Genomic DNA, 19,569 nt, shown 5'->3' on the forward strand with positions numbered 1-19,569 from the left:
TGTAAAACATCTGAAAATACAGTTAAAAGTCCAAGTCCAACCAGCTGTCCAGAGTCTTTGCTGGGCCAATTCTGGCCCCCAGACCTAATGTTTAACAACCCTATCATAAAGTTTAGGGATGGGTTAAAAAAAAAGGTTGAAGGTATTCAGGAACTGAACCTGTCTTCTCTCACACAGCACCCTGTACCCCTGCAAACGTGGAGTACCAATACTCCTGTGACACTGGCATTGCTTTTGTGAGTTGGGATGAGACTTTGGGCAGGAAGAGATTCTATGTGCATGCTGAGTCTGGAAATTTCACAGCCTCCTGCAGCACCAGCCAGACTGACTGCTCCCTGCCCACGCTGCTTTGTAGTCGCACATACAGTGTAAAAGTAGTAGCTCTGGCTGACTCCTGCAACAGCAGCGTGCCCGGCGTAACGACTATACAGACAGGTAAGACGGAGAGGATGTAGATGCAGGTGATGGGCGGGGCACCTGTATATACAGCTGGGAAAGTCTGTGGGAAATTCAAAAATACTATTTCTGATTACCATGAATACATTTTCCAATTTCCCCATGTTCTCTTTTCTACTATCGTAAGTATCCAAGTGTAGTAAACTGTATATAATACGGTAAATTCTGCATTTCTTTTAAAATACTTAGTTGAAATGCCGAGTAATGCATTGGATTAAAAATTATTTAACACATTTATTTAAAAAATATATAAATGTAACTTTTAGCAAATACATGACTTAAGATAGCAGTCCCCAACCCCAGGGCCACAGTCTGCTACTGGTCCGTGAGTCGTTTGGTACCGGGCCTCGAGAGTTGAGGCGGGTGTGAAATTTATGGTTTTCAGGGTTTTTATCGGTTTCTATCCTTATTTTTTTTATCGTTATTATCGTTAACTTGTTTTCTCTGGGTCTTTTCCTGTGCGTTATGAATAACTCTTCTTCTTTTTGTTACCAGTACTGGTTTTATTTTATTGTATTTATCCGCGACACCTTAAAGGCTGGTCCATGAAAATATTGTCGACATAAACCGGTCCGTGGCGCAAAAAAGGTTGGGGACTGCTGGCTTAAGACATACCAGGTGTAACTTCCTAAAAAATGAAAATGAGGGTTAATTAGGTGGTGTTTGTACTCTGCTTTAAAGACTCAGTGGTTTTTCCTTTTGTTTTCCTGTCAGCACCTTGTGCTCCAGTGAACATCAGTGCTTCCCTGCTGTGTGACAACAACACTGCGGCAGTGAGCTGGCAACACAGTCTTAGTGCAGTGTCCTACAGTGTGAAGGCAGTTGGCAGAGACGGCGACCTCAAAAGGTGTGCCACAAACAGCACAAGTTGCCTGCTACCCAACATGCACTGCTCTCAAACCTACATTATCACCGTCACTCCCTTCTCTATGCGCTGCGAAGGCAGAGAGAGTTTCCCATACACCTACAATGCAGGTGAGATAATGGCAAATAAAAAAATAAACTGGATAAACTTGGCTTTAATCAACTTTATGCATTCTTTAAAATAACCACTAACTTTTATTGATTCAAAACAAAGATTTTGCTTTTAATATTTTTAATTATATTTAGATTTATAACCTGTCCAACTTTATCTCACCATCTTTTTCGCAGGTTCCTGCCCTCCCACCAACGTCCACATGTCTCTGCAGTGCGATGGAAATGTGAGCCATGTGACCTGGGACCCTGCCCTTCGAGCAGATCTCTACTTGGCCACAACCGCACCTTCTCTCACGGACAAACACATCCACAACTGCTCATCCAATGGAACAAGCTGCTCCCTTACAGACCTCCCCTGCGGAGAAACAGTCGTTGTCACTGTTGTCACCATAGAGAGAGGCTGCACGAGCCAACCCAGCGTACCATTCACCTTAGAAACAGGTCAGAGAATTGAACCATCCATCCATCCAACTTTTGTAGTGTTCAAAAAATACAGCTACCATAGAACTAAACGTCAGATACAATGTACAAATCTGTTTGCCTGGTACTTTTGTGCATCAACATTTTATTAATATGTTATAATGGCTCACATCTGCCACGTTTCAGTTCACCCATATGCAGACCATAACACAGAGTAGAAAGTGAACTTATTTTTAAAAGATCCGCGGGTAAGGTTACTAAATTCAAAGGGTACAAAACCTAAACAATGCAACAGAACTAGGAACTAAAGAACTTGCAAGAAAGAACCAGAAAAAATGATAAACAATCATATAGACAGTTGTCCTGTCAGAAGATTACTGCAAATATAACCAGCTTTCAGGAAATAAAATAGAACTTAGGCAGATTTTGTCTTACCCATCCATCCATTCTCTTTCGCTTATCCTTGTCAAGGGGCAAAACCCTATGATAGGCTGGGATATGCTCTTGCCCCCATAGGGCAAGAGGCGGGGTACACCCTGGACAAGTCACCAGGGCTAACACAGAGAGGCAGACAACCATTCACACTCACGGACATAAAAAAATTGCTTGTTAACACATAAGATAAGCAAGACAGTTGAACGCACAGTGATCTTAACACTAATTAATGCCATACCAATAAGTTGATTCTGTTCATCTGGACGTAAAGTTTCCAGTGGGAGACAAATTAGGGAGGTTTTTCAGGTAAAATCAAATCCAAAGACAGGATCTGTTGTTGCTCATATTCTATTTCTAAAATAGTGTTAAAAAATCACTGGGACACTAATTATCAAATTGTCTCTCTACCTGTCTCTCCCCCTTCTTAGTCATCTGCCCACCCACTGGTGTGACTGGAGTGACAAATTGCAGAAACAATGACATCACAGTAAGCTGGGACCCAAGTCCAGAAAGCGGAGTGACCTACTTCATCTACTCCCAAGGAAACAGTGGGATCGCTTATAACTACTCCACAACTCAGACTTTCTATGTGATGAATGGGCTGCAGTGTGGACAAACATATATGCTCTCAGTGGCTGCCCAGGACCCTGACTGCACCAGTCTCTTGAGCAAGCAGATAGAAACCGAGACAGGTTAATATCTGGATATTTCTGTTCACCAACAAAGTACTGGTTTGACATCCTTTGCAAATAATTAACCCCAGTTTGGTCTTTTTTTTTTTTAATGCAGATGATTTTGTTCATTTCTCACATAATGACTTGTTGTTAATCTCCTTACTTCCAGTTCCATGTCCTCCAACCAACCTGACTGTCAAAACTCAATGTGCCACCAACTTAGCGATTCTGAAGTGGGCACCGAGTACACATGCCATCTCTTACACAGCCACATTAACTGGTACCCATGGCCACTTAGTTTCCTGTCGTACCAACAAAACAACCTGCTCATTGCACGTGGATTGTGCAAAGCAGTACTCAGCTTTTGTGGTTGCTTCCAGTGCAACATGCAACAGCAGTAAATCAGATAATCTAACTTTTGTCTCAGGTACATGACATCTGCTTTTAGGGTTTAATTTTCTTTTAAATCTCAAACCTATTAAACAGTCAACTGATAATCTTCCCTTCTCTTCTCTTCCAAAAGCCCCTTGTCTGCCTGACAGGGTACAAGCAGAGCTGGACTGCAATGCTAACACCTTTGCAGTGGAGTGGAGGGGAAGCCTTGGGGACATTGATTACACTGCAATCGCCATCGGCAGAGACAAGACACGGAGAACTTGCAACTCTAGTAGCACCAACTGCGTCATCCAGGACCTAACTTGTGGCCTCATTTACAGCATTGTCGTCACTACCTCGTCAATCGACTGCGGCTTAATTGAAGGCTCCAACTATGAGATACAGTCAGGTAGCAAATATTCTTTGACCAACATTAAAATTGGGGCAAATGTTTTGAAGTCACTAAACAAAATCCATAACAACGTTATAAAACATATTACAATTCACACATTTTGAGAAGGAGCAAGATTCCTGAACGTCCTGAGTCATTTAATATTTATTTTTAGGTTTTGTGCAGCAACATTCATACTGTATACTTCTATCCCTTCAAATTTTTCATTATAACCTTTATCTAACCTACTTTCACCCCTTTTAATAACTTTTAAAACCACCCACATCTGCTAGTTAATCTTCCTTGCTTTGTCTGCAGCCCCCTGTAAGCCAAACAGCGTGATGGTGAATTTGCAGTGCATAACAAACATGGCGACTGTCAGCTGGGCAAACTCAGGCCCAGACCAAATGCAGGTGGTGTCAGCGAGGGACAGCAGAGGAACAGTCACCACCTGCAACTCCACCAGCTCCAACTGCACCTTCAGTCAACTTAAGTGCGGGGAGATATATGGCATCAGTGTGGTCGGTCTCACAAGCAACTGCAGCAGTGAACCGGCTTTTGCCCAAAGGCTCAACACGGGTAATTTAGCAAATAATAATGAACAGATTGATGCACTGTATCACTGTGACAATTCATCAAGCTTGTTTATAACAAATGCAACAGGTTGTTTAGACTCAGTCACATTTAGAAGCACAAGACATAATGGCCTGTGTCATGGCACAATTGAAACCTCTATTAAGTTACAGCACAGCAGAATAATAATAATACAGACTTCTGTAATGAATTATGATCAAAAATAAAAAAATAACTTTCATTTTTCTAAATTAATTTGCTTAGAAGAGCCATTATTTGTGATCTGCACACAAGCTGTTGTGAATGATTGTTAAAATAAAGGCAGAAAATATAGCCAATCATAGCCAAACACTCCCCAGTATTGACATAATTATCAAGGCTACATGAAAGAATAAATACCCCCAAACCCTATAATGTAATGTAAAAATATTTTTAAAAATGTAAAAAGGTTTCTATAAAACTACTAAAAACTGAAGAATATTTTAACTGTATTATTTTTTTTTAACTTATGCAATGAAGCTGAAGCAGCATTTTGAAATGGTATTAGATTTAGGCGAAGCTGATTTGACTTCTGACATCATAGTCATCCATCACTGAACCTGAACAAGTGCATGCCATTAGTGTAGAATATTACAAGCCTGAGCACTGCAGGAATAAACTATATCACACTGATCCATACACTTACCTGTTTCTGTGCTCCATCAGCTCCATGCATTCCCACACACGTCACAGCAAGGGTGGACTGCAACACCGGCATCACTGCGGTCACATGGGATGCTGCGCTGGGTGCCACATCTTACACTGTCTATGCTCGGGGCAGTCTGGGCTACAATGCTCAGTGTAACAACACTGACACCAACTGTGACTTCCTTAACCTGGCCTGTGGACAAGACTACAACATCACAGTGGTGGCTCGCCATAACACCTGTGTCAGCATAGCCAGCGAGACTGTCAAGGCCACCACAGGTAATAAAATAGAACCTGTCATATCCACACAACAAGCTGCTCACTAAAAGTAAATTGTGCACAGCTGTAATGTTGCTAATGCAACATGAAACAACAGTGCATCAATTTTTCACACCTACTTTTAGTGTTTCTTTGTGTTGCGGTTACTTTTAATTTACTCTAATGAACATAGCATTAGCTTTTTTATTATTAGCGGCTAAGCTAAATGTTAATGTTATAAAAAAAAAGGGTAACAGCAATTAAATAACCCCCCCCAAAAGATCAGCTGAACGTCTTTTTTGAAGATTAAATACATAAATCGTGTTAATAACATCTGCTACGTGTTAAAAGTATTAACTTTTCAAAGTTACGTCTGTGTCCCTAGTTAACTGCTAACCTGCAGTTATCCTAATAGGAAAACCATTTACTATGCCAGAGCTTTTAAAGTTAAAGAACATTTCTATAGAAATAACTCCTGTTCCTGTGAAAATGAATTCCTGACACTCAAAATGTAAAAAAAAACAAAAAAACAAAACATTTTAAAAAACTACACCTGCTGTTCTTTTTTTTCTTCCCTGTCTGTTAGGTCCTTGTCCCCACAGTGGTCTGAGAACATCCCTGGACTGCAACACCAACACAGCTGTGGTATCTTGGACTACAGGAATTGGCATCCTCTACTACAATGCCACAGCTGAAGCCTTCGGCTCCATAGACAAGCAGACCTGCTCTACAAATGGCTCCTCCTGTAATATCAGTTCTCTGCAGTGTGGGGAAAGCTACAAAGTGAGCGTCAGTGGACAGGGACTAGACTGCAGCAGTCCTGCTCAGGACTGGCATCGAGTGAACACAGGTGGGGTCAATTACATCCCTACAAAACAAGCTGACACCTAACTGAAAGATAATGGATAAAATGTTCTGTGCACATTTGCATACACTATCCAAAATGTTTTGCTGCTTATCAGCTAATTGTTCTCTTTATCTGTTTTAACATACTATGGAAACCATTTCTGCCCAAGCATCTCACTAACTAGTGTTAATATTAGTTATAACATGTAACTGTATGAAATGCAAATACAAATTATTCCTGATTCATTCTGACATCCTTTTTAAATCTCAGGATCTAGCTCTAAACAGAAACCTCTATCAATGAACTGTGAAAAATAATCTCACTCACTGCTTGTTTTTCCTCCAGCTCCCTGCCCTCCCACTCAGCTGATGGTGAACTCTTCATGCAAATCAAACAACATCTCAGTGTCCTGGCAGGCCTCTCAAGGCTCAGTCTCCTACATGGCAGTGGCTGAAAATGAACAGGGCCACCGGTGGTCGTGTAACACCAGCAGCACCAGCTGCCAAATAGCTGGTCTGCTCTGTGGGCAACAGTACAATGTCTACGTTGTTGGTATTGATGACAAGTGTACTGGAGCCAAGAGTGACATGAAGAAGATTCGCACTGGTAATTTGTCTATTGTTATTCAAAGCTTTGCATTATATTCACTGATTTATTCATCAGTTTCAGAAAAAGGGATTTCACATTTACTTTGTATGCTTTAATAATTCTTTGCTGCCACTGAGCACTAGCCAAAACAGAAACAGACAGCTGCCACACACTTGATCTTACTCCATTTATGACATATGAATCATTTAAATGTGGCTATAAAGACATGACGTAATTGGGACATTGGTTAAAACTTAGAAACATTCAATTGAATTCATGAGCTAAATCCATATGTCTAAGGTGTTTTTTGTGTTTGTTGTTATTTGTTGTAGCAACCATACCCTTAAATTAGACAAAATATATTCTTAATAAACATAAGAAATTAGCAGTTCTGTGTCTCTGTTAATGATTTCTGTTACCATACAGAAAGTATTGTGTTTGCTTTGTTTCCAGCTCCGTGTGTGCCACAGAACATACAGAACCGTCTGGACTGCCTGTCTGGTGTCCTGAACATTACCTGGCAGTCGACAGGTTACTTTTTGAACTTCCGCGCCTCTGTGGTGAACAGCGAAGGTCAAATGAGCGTTTGCACAACTCCTACGCATTACTGCGTTGTACAGAACATGCAGTGTGGGCAGACCTACGATGTTACAGTGGTGGCCCAAGATGAAGCTTGCAACAGTTCCCATAGCCCCACAGAGCAGGTCTCTACAGGTCGGTGCAGCTCCTGTTGGCAGTTCTAGTGCACCTGCTCTAGTATTCAGTGTTCAGCTATTCAGATCTGATATCAGCACCTCTTATCTATATCTATTTGTCTTTTAATAGCTGTTTTCTTGTCTTTGATTAAAGTGATTTGTTTGGTTCATATCACATAATAAATTTTTACCTTCTTGTTATTTACCTTCAGTCTTTACCTCAACTTCTCCTCTTTTTCTGCCGTTCCACTCAGCTCCCTGCCCTCCCTCATCCTTCCTTTCTAATGTGAACTGTGGCAATGGCGTCGTATCTGTCACCTGGAACAATAGTGTGGCAGGGGTGATGTATACAGTGTCTGCTGCAGATGCCAAAGGTGCCAGACACAACTGCAGTAGCACAAACAACGGCTGTAATCTCAGCACACTGGCGTGCGGGATGCAGTACAATGTCACAATCACACCATCCAGGAGTGAATGTGTGGGCAAAGACAGCCAAACTAAAATGGTCAAAACAGGCAAGTATCAGCTGTTCTTCTGTTTTTGATCGTATATTCCTCACTTCCATCCCATATCATCCTCTCACTTGTACAGGCTGTTGTTATAAACCCTATTCGTTGCTTATTTCTGGTAAGCCTGTGGTCTTTAGAGGCCATTTGATGCTTGTTAATGCCTCTTTTGGGATGCCAGTTTTATTATCTTGCAAGTTGGCTTTAATTCTTCTCTTGTAGAAAATCCAAACAAAGCGCAAAAGATGGCTTTGTGCATTTAAGGTTAACCAAAAAATCTGTCATAATTTTAGATCACAGTTCTAACTCATGTATAGTGATAGTGACGACAGAAACACACCAGATACTTGGTAGCCAAGTCATTAGTTTAACAGACGTGTTACAAAAATGCACAGATAATAAAATATTACGACATATTTCAGCAGCTGAGATCATTTCTGGGCTGCAGATTTGAGCATCTGTTGATAATATCTACAGAATATAATTGTAACTCCGGTGGTCTGTGTAATCTATGAACATGAATACTGTAAGCACCTAATTTCCTGTCCCTGGTTGCCTCCAGTTCCTTGCGTACCCCAGCTGTCAGACGTGGAGATTGACTGCTTGACAAACTCAGCGTGGGTGATGTATAATGAGTCTGCTGGGGCCAAAGAATATGTTGTGGTGGCAACAGACACCACGGGTGATGTTCAGACATTTGATTGTAACTCCACGTCAGATGGGATGTGTACTCTGCCACCGCTTACATGCAGCCAGAATTTCACCATTACCCTGAAGGCCAAGGACCAGCAGTGCACCAGTGCACCCAGCAACTCTGTCAAAACCGAGACAGGTAAAGGAAAATTATAACGAACGTAAAAGCAAACACCGAAACTGTAAAACCAGGATAAAAGGGAAGTCACTTTAACTAGAATATCACCAGTGCTCTGATGCACTGTGGATTTAAATAGACTTAAACTGATAATATCAATTATATCATAATATATGTTAAGAAACCATTTAAAAGGCCAGTAATATGAGGCATGAAAATGGTTCTGCTCCTCTGAATCTTTGGTTTTTGGCTCATACAGCTGTCCATCCATTGCTCTGTCCGCAATTTAAAGGATGTGTGAAATGCACTCAGTGATCACCTAATGGGGGGGACAAATTGTGCTCGAGGTCAGCGCCACATTTGTCATTTTACAAGGAGTAAGCGGTACATGAGCTACTACATAACTGATGTTCGGGTTTTGTTATAAACTGCTGCTTCTTCCTCTTTTTCGTTTGGCTGCTTCCATCTCATCCTATCACACCCACCCTCTGCATGTCCATCTTCCCCACATCTGTGAGGTGAAAATTGATAATGTGGATACAGCTTCACAGGCATGAAATATTTACAGTTAAAATACTCTTTGCATAAGAAGTCACTGTTTTATGGGTTAAATATGTCTAACTTGACTCTGAGTGTGAATGTGTCCAAGTTATGAGTTAATTTTCTTGGAAATGTAGTAGGGCTGCACCGATACCGATACTGGTATCGGGTATCGGGGCTGATACTGTAAAATGTGCGTGTACTCATACTCGTAAAAGTTAACCGATACTAGCTTATTTCATAAATCAGAGGGTGGCTTGTCATTTTTGTTGTAGTTTTTTAGATTGGCCACTAGGGGGACATCCCCTAGAGACAGTGCCAATAGTTCAGTGATATTCTGTTAAATTACAATGTGGAGACTCTGCAATAATTTAACAGAAGTGCTTATTTTTCACTTGAAATTTCTTTGTGGTCATTTTTATTAAGATATTATTTATTATCGGCAGAGAATAAAATAAAACCTGTCTTCCAATTCATCGCATTTGTGTGTGTGTGTGTGTGTGTGTGGTAGAAGTATCGGTTTTTGTACTCTGTATCGGCAAGTACTCAGATCCAAGTATCAGTATCGTATCGGTTTGAAAAATTTGGTATCGTTGCATCCATAAAATGTAGCCCACGCAGGGTTTTTCATGTGAAATGTCTTGTTGTGTTGTGTAATCTCAATAATATTCAAGAAAGGACAGAAACAGAAGTTCAAGTCTGTACCTCAGTGTATTCCTCTTTCTACAGCTCCCTGTCCTCCTAATGGCGTAAAGGAATTAGTGAACTGCAACAACGGAACAGTCACAATTACCTGGTCGACTGTCTCAGGTGCTTTAACGTACACGGCCACGCTGGAAGACGTGTACGGAGACAGTATCACGTGTTGCACTACATCAAACACTAGATGTGATGTCACACATCTGCCATGCGGCGAAATTTACATCGTGCACGTCACGGCTGAGGGACGAACCTGCAACAGCTCAGAGAGCGAACAGCTCATGTTTAGGACAGGTACAGTGTACACAGTAAATTACATAAAATATTCATTAACATAACTGGGGAAAAAAAGAAAGCAGACATATATTTCTCTCCCACTCAGTGCCATGCGTTCCTGAGAATCTCAAAGCCAGCCTGAGCTGCAGCAACAATGTGGCTTACATGTCATGGAGCTCTATAAAGGGAGGACAGCTTTTCAGCGTAAAGGCAGTGGGTACTGACGGGCATGTGGACGAGTGCAGGGTTCCTGACAATGAGTGTGAACTGACCAATCTGCACTGTGGACAGTACTACACAGCCACTGTGTCTGCAGAGGACATGACGTGTATGAGCAAACCGAGTGAGAATGTGACGATCAAGACAGGTATGCACTCCGACTGCTGAACCGTTTTATTGCTGTGGTTTTATTTTGACAGGAACACCAGTTACCCAGTGATTTTGAAACTGTCATTGAAGTTTCAGAACTTTGCATCTACTTACGGTACATTAAATTCAAATTCTACTTGTTTTTAAAAAGGTGATGCCAGTTTATTTTTCTCAAAGAATTTTTTTTTTCATGCAGAAGAGGTAATTATACATACACCTACTGGTCACTTTATTAGGTACACCTTACTTGTACCAGTTTGGGCTTCCTTTTATCTTCCTGGCTTCGATTCAACAAGGTGCTGAAACATTTCTGAGATCTGGTGTCTGTGGAGGCTTTTTAAGTACAGTTAATTTAAAGAGATGATTTGACTTTGTGACATGGTGCAGGATCCTGTTGTAAGCAAGCATCAGAAGATGACTACACTGTGGTCATAAAGGGATGGACAACAGCAATATTTGAGTAGGCTATAGTGTGTAAGTGTGCTTAGAACACACCATTACGTCACCATCAGCCTGAACAGTTGAAACAAACCAGGATGGATCCATGCTTTCATGTTGTTTCTGCCAAATCCTGATACTACCTTCTGATTATTGCTGGAGAAATTCAGACTCATCACACCAGGCAACATTTTTTCAAATTTTTCTGTGATGTTAATCACGACCTTTCAGGCATTACAACTCTGCTCTAAACATTAACAATTGTCTCTTCTCATCAGTGCCGTGCACTCCAGCAAACGTCTCCTCTGTGGTCGACTGTCAGGCCAATTCTCTCATCGTTTCCTGGTCGAAAAGCTCAGGAGCCGATTCCTACATCGCCACACTGCACGACAGCACCAATCAGGGCACAACATGCCAGGCCACAACAGAGGGCTCCTGCAATGTGACAGGACTCGGCTGTGGACAGATCTACCATGTTTCCGTAGTGTCTTCTGATGGGTACTGCAACAGCCCGCCCACTCCTGTTGTTGACACACCGTCAGGTAGGACAGAGAGGGAATTTAATGCATTTTAATTATAGAGATTTAAAACAAATATAGACAATAAAATGCAATTATCCGTGGTACAACATGAAAAACGCGTCACATGTGTAAACTGAGAAAATGTACCATTTTAATAAAAACATTGCCGTGACTTTTGGGAGAGTCCCGTTCTTGTCTGATACAGGATTCTTGTTGCTCAACAGCCTGTTTCTTCTTTTATGCAAAGTGCATTTTAAGCCTGATTTATTATCTTTGTATACCCAGTCAGTTGTTGACTGACTGCCATTTAACCCAATTAGTTGGACAATGTTCCTCATTATTCCTGGAAACATTTTCACCCTTTTGTTCCTGCTACTTAACTTATTTGAGAAGTATTGCTGCCATAAAATTCAAAATGAGCTCATATTTTTCTCTATTTTCTCATTTCAAACATTTCATATTCTGTCTTTCTGTGTTCTATTGTGAATAAAATATGAGTTTGTGAGGTCTGCAAATGATTTTACCCAGTATAAAACTGCTTTAGAAAATTGAGTTGTAGTTTTGTGTAGTTAAAATGTGCTTTTCTTTTTCATATTTGTCAGTTGCGATACAGTGATGGATGATGTTCAGTTTTACATTTTAGTAAAATGCTCTGTCCCTGGCTTTTACATTTTTACTATTCATATAAAGTTTCCTGTCTTATCTGTCTTTCCCTCAGTGCCCTGTAATGCAATAAATATCAGGGCATATATGGACTGTGAGATTAAGACAGCTGTGGTGTCATGGTGGCCGAGTGATGGAGCCTTGTCATACATCGCGATGGCCACTACAAATTCAGGTCACAATGTCACCTGTGAGACCAACAGGACCTCCTGTGACCTGACAGAGCTGCTCTGTGGACAGAGCTACTCCGTGTCTGTCAAAGCTATAGGAAAGACCTGCAGCAGCATCGCTAAAATGACAGGACAGCTGGTCACTGGTGAGCAGCACCACAGAGGCTTCACGAACCTATATAGCACATCTTTCGTCTTGCCGAGTTTTTCCACCTTTAAAAAAAGTGAAACAAACTGCTAATTTATTGAAATTGTATAATTATGTTGACCTTTCCCACTTAAAACCAACCAAAGTGTCAGTAAAAGTGATAAAACACAATTAACCAAAATGACCCTAAATGCACTAAAATACTTGAAACAATCAAGTTTCTGCTTTTTTCTAACATTACTTACATTACATAACTTTACTACAGTGGACCAAATCTACGCTACCTTCTTGCATTTAATTTGAAGCTGCAGTTCGAACACACAAAGCTACATTTTTGTCTCAGTTTTCCTCCATCCTCTCTTTTAGAGCCTTGCATCCCAATCCAAATCACCACCCAGTACAGCGTGACAATCGGCCAGGTGCAGTGGGACATGAGCAATGGTGCTAATTACTACACAGTCACGGGGCAAACAGACCAGGGACTCACCACCACCTCCTGTGTTACCAATGACACTTACTGTGCATTGTACAACATGTACTGTGGCCAAAAGTACAGCATCGTTGTCACAGCAAACAACTTTGTGTGCCAAAATGTGTCTGCCTCTACTGTTTTAATTGTGACAGGTGAGAACACGTGCTAAACAATATTTTGTTCCCTGATTTATTTTTGTATCAAAATATCTTCATGTTTTCCTCCATGACTACTGATGGGCTCTTTAAATTTGCAGAACCCTGCTGATAGTTTATTAAGTCACTTTGGGCAGCCTTTAGCTTCACCAATTGGACAGAATATATATCAACATCCACACTAAATCATTCTGCATGTTGTGTCTCTCAGAGCCGTGCCCGCCCAATAACGTGCAGACAAACGTTAACTGTCAGGATAACCAGGGGATGGTCTCCTGGGAGACAAGTTTTGGTGCAGTGGGTTACGAGGCTAGCTTCGCTGGCCGTGACGGACACTCGCTGTCCTGCCATACTAATGCCACTTCCTGCAGCGTGGAAGGACTTCACTGCGGAGTCATCTACCACACTGATGTCATTGCTATTGGGGAGAAACTCAATAGCATCAGGTCCAACACTGTCCTGCTGTATTCAGGTACCCTACCAGCCTAATTATATTGACATTGTATGCTGAGTCTTTCCCAAACTTTATAACTGCAGTTTTCACTTATAGCTGAACGGTTTTAAGATGTGTTTTAATGAAAATAATGTAAACTGCGAGAACTTGATTGGAAAAAAAGCTAAAATGATAGAAGAAATGAACTAAAAGTAAGACACATGTAATAAACAGAAAATATCACGTGCCATCTCTTGGTCTGAAGAGAGCCAACCCCCTTAAAAAGTTTTCTTTTGCTTCTATGAACCTCATTTAAGTGTTTACTTTTATAACACCATCATAGCAGGCAGCCTAGGCAACAAACAGCGTCTTGCTTGCTGTTTTAAAAAATCAGGGACATATTTTATTTTTTAAAAAGGGCATAAAAATCTGGTATTTTGAGCTACATCAACTACATGCCCATGCAGAGAACCTGTGCTTCTCAGTGAATGTGTACTCGTCTGCCGAATTGTATAACATCTATTTTCTGAAGTGGAAACTTGAATAATAAATATGATTTGGAGCCGTGCATTCATGGAGATCATTGCAGCTTTAAAGTCGATGTCGATGTTGTTGTTTTTTTGCCAATAGCTCCATGCGCAGTTGGAAAGTGCACAGCTAACCTGGACTGCTACAATGACACAGCCACAGTCTCCTGGAGTCCAGTCAGTGGAGCAAACTCCTACATGGTGACTGCTGTTTCAGCAGATGGTTCCCGCGCTTCCTGTGAGAGTACTGAACATCAGTGTAATCTGACAGAGCTGGAGTGTGGACAGGTGTACAACGTCACTCTCGTAACCATCAGCAACCACTGCCGGACTGAGAAAAGCACTAATATCTCCTTTAGCACACGTGAGTTGAGCCGCGTCTCAATCACAATCTTAAATTTTTTCTACAGTCTAAAATAAAATCATTAAAACTATTTTCACTCTTTGAATTACGGCCTAGGCCCCTGTAAGCCGTCACGTGTGGGAGTGGATCTACAGTGTGGGACAAGTACAGCCAACATGTATTGGGAGGAAAGCGCGGGAGTGGAGCTCTACATGGCTACTGCCACCAACATGGGAACAACACTGAAGTGCAACTCCACCAATTCCACCTGTCAGTTCTCTAACTTGACCTGTGGGGACACCTATAAACTCTCTGTCATTGCATACAGCAACAGGTGCTACAGTGAAATCAGTAGCACTGTCGAGATTCAGACAGGTACAGTAACTCGTTAGTACTGATTGACTGAATGAGTGATTTGTACTTTAATTACTGCCTGATTGAATTAATAACATGCTTTATTTCCTATTAAGTGGCCTAACCTTAATTATTCTGTACATAAAGATAGGTAGGGAATTTTCATCCACAAAGACTGTTTAGATTTACTCTATTAATCAATTAATTACTATTAATTTCCCTAAATTTAACAGTTGCTAGACTGACAGCAACATCCCTCAGAATACCAATGTGACTCTTCTTTTGTCAGAACCCTGTAAGCCAGATGGTTTGAGGGTCCATGGGTCATGTAACAATGAGACGGTGCTGCTGTACTGGTTTAAGGCTAAAGGAGCATCGAAATATATTGTGACAGCAGACGGAAACCTGGGATACAGCACGTCTTTACAAACTAATAACACAATGATAGAGACCAACCTGCCCTGTGGACAGCTGTTCACATTCACTGTAAAAGCTCAAGATGACTGGTGTGACAGTCCTACAAGCCGGCCTGAAAAATACATGACAAGTATGTGTCTCATTTAGATTTTTTTCACACACGATAACATGCATAATGCGTGATGATTAAACCGTTAACCTTCCCGGCAGCCCCCTGCGTCCCGGCACATGTACAGAGCTTTACACGCTGTGAGAAGAGCCTGGGCTCAGTCAGCTGGGCCGCGAGCGATGGCGCAGAGTCCTACATGGCCATTGCAACAGGACAGGATCGCCACGTCCACACGTGCACCACAAACACCACCATCTGCACCTGGAATGATCTACACTGTGGTGAAACATACACAGTTTATGTCGTTGCCATGAACTACGTATGCACCAGCATGCCGAGCAACAGCACTTCAATTCGGATGGGTAAACAAGCTTTTAAACAGCAGTAATATTTCTGGAATTGTTTTAATGGGGATTTTTTTAGAGCACATGAAAATGAACGCACTGCATGCAGAACAGTAGCAGTACAGAGCTGAATATCTTAGTTTTAAATTGCTGACATTTTATACCATTTCCTAGCACTTTCATTTTGTCACTCTAGACAAATCAATACAATTAAATAAAGAAATAATAATCAAATTAATCAACACTAATAAATGTCTAAACTTATGTCTTCTCTTTTTAGCACCATGCATACCTCAGAATCTGACATCATCTTTTAATTGCACTACAAAGGTGAATATTATTTATCTGGATTTTCTTTTAACTCTTTAAAAAGGTTTCTGCTCAGTAAATTAAAGACATACCCAGTTCACCTGGGTAAAAATGTAAACTAATAGATCTTACTCCCTGGTTCATTGCTTATATAGCTTGAACTCTCTTAAGCAAACCTTCGTGTGATTTTATTAAGTAGTCTTCAGGAAAAGTGTCGAACCTTCTTGAAGGACATTCAAAGTAATAATGCTCTCTTGATTTCTGATGAGGATTGAATTGTATGATTGAATTGTACTGTAATATTTTCTAAGGTGGGATCACTGGCCTGGAGTGCCAGTGAAACTGCAGAGTTTTACATCGTGACTGCAGAGAACAACATTGGCCACAAAGTGCAGCTCAGTACCAATGATACCTGGACTTACATTTCTGAGTTCCACTGTGGTCAGGAATACTTCCTGTCTGTTCAGGCGGCAGATTCAGTGTGCACAAGCCGCCCCAGCCCACCTTTAAATCTTACATCAGGTAAAATCTGGTTTATACTTGGAAACATTTGTTTTCAGTAAAAGGGCAATGCATATATTATATTTCTCTGCAAAAATGCACGATAACTGTAAAAACAATTGTACATAAAGGATTTTATGTTGTAAAATGCATAATTTCTTACATATACTAAGGAACTGTAATTGACAACGAGTGGTAAAACAATTTTTATTGCCGTTAAACGTGATTTTTACAGGCAGACCTGGAGTCATTGAAATATGTGCTGTTAAAATGGAACTGTGCACCATACTTGAGACCCTTTTTTTATAATCCAGTCTTTTCTCCTTTCTTCCCAAAGAGCCCTGTTCACCCACCGGTATCTCCAGCTTCATGAACTGCATCTCCAACATTGCTGTGGTGTCGTGGACTGGCTCGGCTGGTGCAGAGTACTACATTGCCAATGTTAGGACGGAAGATGGACAGTCTTCGAGCTGCTGGTCTGACAGTGAGCAATGTGCCATGCCCAATGTCCTCTGTGGACAGAACTACGCAGTGACTGTGGTGGCCTCAAACAGGAAGTGTAACTCTGATCCCAGTAAAGGTGACCCACTGCGATCAGGTGAGGACAAATCAGTATTTTTGCTACGCTGTTGTTATTTTTACTCTGAAAATAGAAAGTGTGTAAATAATTCAAAGACAGATCTAATTTAAGTCTTTTTTAAATGTAGTTCTGTGTTCATTTAAAATGTATACTTAAATGAGTTTCAATTTCCTATTCTTCACACTTTTATCTAGTTCCTTGTGTTCCGACTAATGTGGAAGTGGAGATGGTTTGCTCCAAAAATCAGGCTGTTGTGTCCTGGAGTGCTAGCAATGGGGCTCTTTCTTACAAAGTGACAGCACAGAGCACACTGGGGTCCATGTCCATCTGCCAGACTGCAGGCCTAAGGTGCACTTTGACCAATCTGACGTGCGGACATGACTATTCTGTCCAGGTGGTGGCAGAGGGTGGAACCTGCTCAAGTCTGCCCAGCCCAGCTATAACTTTCCATTCAGGTAAAACAGTGAGATTTTAAATGAATCTCCTTTGGACTGTGTGATGTTCATGATGTCAATGTGTCATAGATTTATTGCTCTTAACATGTGCATGTACTCAAAGTGTTACTCCCTTCTTTTGTCAGTTCCCTGCACACCCAAAATTGGCACAGTGATTCTGGACTGCTTCACCAACTCGGCCCTCTTGGACTGGGCCTACGCTGAGGGTGCCTTGTATTACAATGCAACAGCACAGTCATCCAGTGGCCACGTTTCCACCTGCAGCTCCAACATCACCAACTGTGAGCTGCCAGGCTTACAGTGTGGTCAGATCTATGACGTGATCACTGTGGCCTCAAATTATGAGTGCAGAAGCCCTCCTAGCTCCACACTCCAGGTGGAATCAGGTAAAAAAAAAAAATCTATATGCAATAAAAATAAGTTAAAATTGTGAGGCAATGATTTGCTGTAGTATAACACTTATTTGGTAGTTTCACAGTAATTTCACACTGGCGGAAAACATATTTTTTTGCCATATTTCAACTTCTAGGGGGGCATAAACAAATGCAAAACTCAGTATTGCGGGAGTTTAGTTGGGTCGCTTACTAGTGCAAACTACATGTCATTTTCTAGGGACCTGAAGATGTTATTAAGTTTTCCATTATAAAATTATTAAGTTTTTAGGTATGAAAGCCTTGATGAAGCTTAAGGAGCTGTTATGTTATCTGAGTCAGAAGTGTAAGCACCTAGAAATGGAGCTAGGGTTGCAGCTAGCCACTATCATTACACTTACTACCTCCTCATTGAGCTATTTCACTTTGTCCTTCAACCACCAGTGCCTTGTCCTCCCGAGGATGTTGTGCATGTACTGGATTGCTCTACTAACACAGCTGTGGTGGAATGGCAGGCCAGCAGAGGGGCGGACTACTACATTGTCCAAGCCGTCGGCGTGCAAGAAGATGAAACGAGTTGCGAGACAATGTCACAGTCCTGCATCCTCGCAGACCTCTTATGTGGCTTCACCTACAACATCAGCGTGATTGCTGTTAATGATGTGTGCAATGTGTCAATGAGTGACACACAGCAGATGCAAGCAGGTACAATAGGGAATGTTCACGTCTGACAGCCAGTTACGACATGCTAAGTCCAAAATTTTCTTAAATAGGAAAATAAAAATACATAATATTTTTTGCGATTGTTTAAATATACTACTGAACAATCTAATATTTACACACAGATGTTGCTACTACTAGTTATTATCATTGAAAAGGTCTGTATGTGATCATTGCATCTGTACTAATCGTTCTTTCCCTGTGTTTTTGCAGTGCCCTGCATACCACAGCTAGTGGAGGCCAGGGTTGTTTGTGAGTCTGGGGCTGTGGCAGTGTCTTGGGAGCCAAGTAAAGAAGCATTATCCTACACGGTAGTTGCCCAAGGCCACGGTGGCTACGCTTCAGTTTGCAACAGCAACGACTCAACCTGCCTGCTCGGTGACGTGCTGTGCGGCCTCAACTACTCGATCACTGTTACTGCTTCAGATGACACATGTAACAGCAATGAAAGCTCTGCTGTGGAGATCGACACAGGTTAGAAGATTTCATTTATCAAAATATGATGGATTTTTAAAAAAAATCATGAATATATAGTATAAGAGAGTGCAATTAATATTCTTCTGTATTCACATTTGTCTTTAGTGCCATGTGTGCCTCAGAAAGTAAGAGCTGAGATGGAGTGCAGGAATGACACAGGAGTGGTATCATGGGAAGAAGAGGAGGGTGTGTCCATCTACTTGGTCCAGGCTTTTGGACCTGATGGTCACAAGTCAGAGTGCGACACAACTGAAAGCAGTTGCGAGCTACCCAACATGCACTGTGGCCAGCTCTACAACCTGACAGTTACAGCTCAGGATGGACGCTGTGATAACAGCCAAGCCCACCTCAGCCTGCAGTCAGGTAGGTGGGAACTACTGTGTGTGTGTGTGTCATCTGTGTTTTAAGATGTCTTTAAAGCTTAGCCAATGATAGTAATGATGAAAAAAAATGATTGTATGTTGTTGACATGTCAGTTGTCTTA

General features: G+C 41.4%; 1 protein-coding gene across 1 annotated transcript in view; it reads left to right on the forward strand.

The window, feature by feature from the left end:
* Positions 1–19,569, forward strand: part of fndc7b (fibronectin type III domain containing 7b) — a 36,261-nt gene that overhangs the window by 11,242 nt on the left and 5,450 nt on the right. Inside the window, exons 19-49 of the mRNA XM_087830411.1 lie at positions 178–435; positions 1,171–1,431; positions 1,609–1,875; positions 2,718–2,981; positions 3,133–3,390; positions 3,487–3,747; positions 4,048–4,308; positions 5,008–5,268; positions 5,834–6,097; positions 6,440–6,700; positions 7,136–7,396; positions 7,632–7,892; positions 8,446–8,715; positions 9,964–10,227; positions 10,316–10,576; positions 11,295–11,558; positions 12,256–12,516; positions 12,885–13,142; positions 13,357–13,617; positions 14,209–14,469; positions 14,566–14,823; positions 15,092–15,349; positions 15,430–15,690; positions 15,953–16,002; positions 16,293–16,503; positions 16,820–17,080; positions 17,257–17,517; positions 17,643–17,903; positions 18,333–18,593; positions 18,822–19,082; positions 19,191–19,448. Coding sequence (XP_087686537.1) covers positions 178–435; positions 1,171–1,431; positions 1,609–1,875; positions 2,718–2,981; positions 3,133–3,390; positions 3,487–3,747; positions 4,048–4,308; positions 5,008–5,268; positions 5,834–6,097; positions 6,440–6,700; positions 7,136–7,396; positions 7,632–7,892; positions 8,446–8,715; positions 9,964–10,227; positions 10,316–10,576; positions 11,295–11,558; positions 12,256–12,516; positions 12,885–13,142; positions 13,357–13,617; positions 14,209–14,469; positions 14,566–14,823; positions 15,092–15,349; positions 15,430–15,690; positions 15,953–16,002; positions 16,293–16,503; positions 16,820–17,080; positions 17,257–17,517; positions 17,643–17,903; positions 18,333–18,593; positions 18,822–19,082; positions 19,191–19,448 — 7,839 coding nt within the window. The remainder of the gene's footprint in view (positions 1–177; positions 436–1,170; positions 1,432–1,608; positions 1,876–2,717; positions 2,982–3,132; positions 3,391–3,486; positions 3,748–4,047; positions 4,309–5,007; positions 5,269–5,833; positions 6,098–6,439; positions 6,701–7,135; positions 7,397–7,631; positions 7,893–8,445; positions 8,716–9,963; positions 10,228–10,315; positions 10,577–11,294; positions 11,559–12,255; positions 12,517–12,884; positions 13,143–13,356; positions 13,618–14,208; positions 14,470–14,565; positions 14,824–15,091; positions 15,350–15,429; positions 15,691–15,952; positions 16,003–16,292; positions 16,504–16,819; positions 17,081–17,256; positions 17,518–17,642; positions 17,904–18,332; positions 18,594–18,821; positions 19,083–19,190; positions 19,449–19,569) is intronic.

The sequence above is a fragment of the Neolamprologus brichardi genome, chromosome 17 (assembly GCF_056152115.1).
Source record: "Neolamprologus brichardi isolate AB-2024 chromosome 17, ASM5615211v1, whole genome shotgun sequence".
Taxonomy (NCBI): Eukaryota; Metazoa; Chordata; class Actinopteri; order Cichliformes; family Cichlidae; genus Neolamprologus; species Neolamprologus brichardi.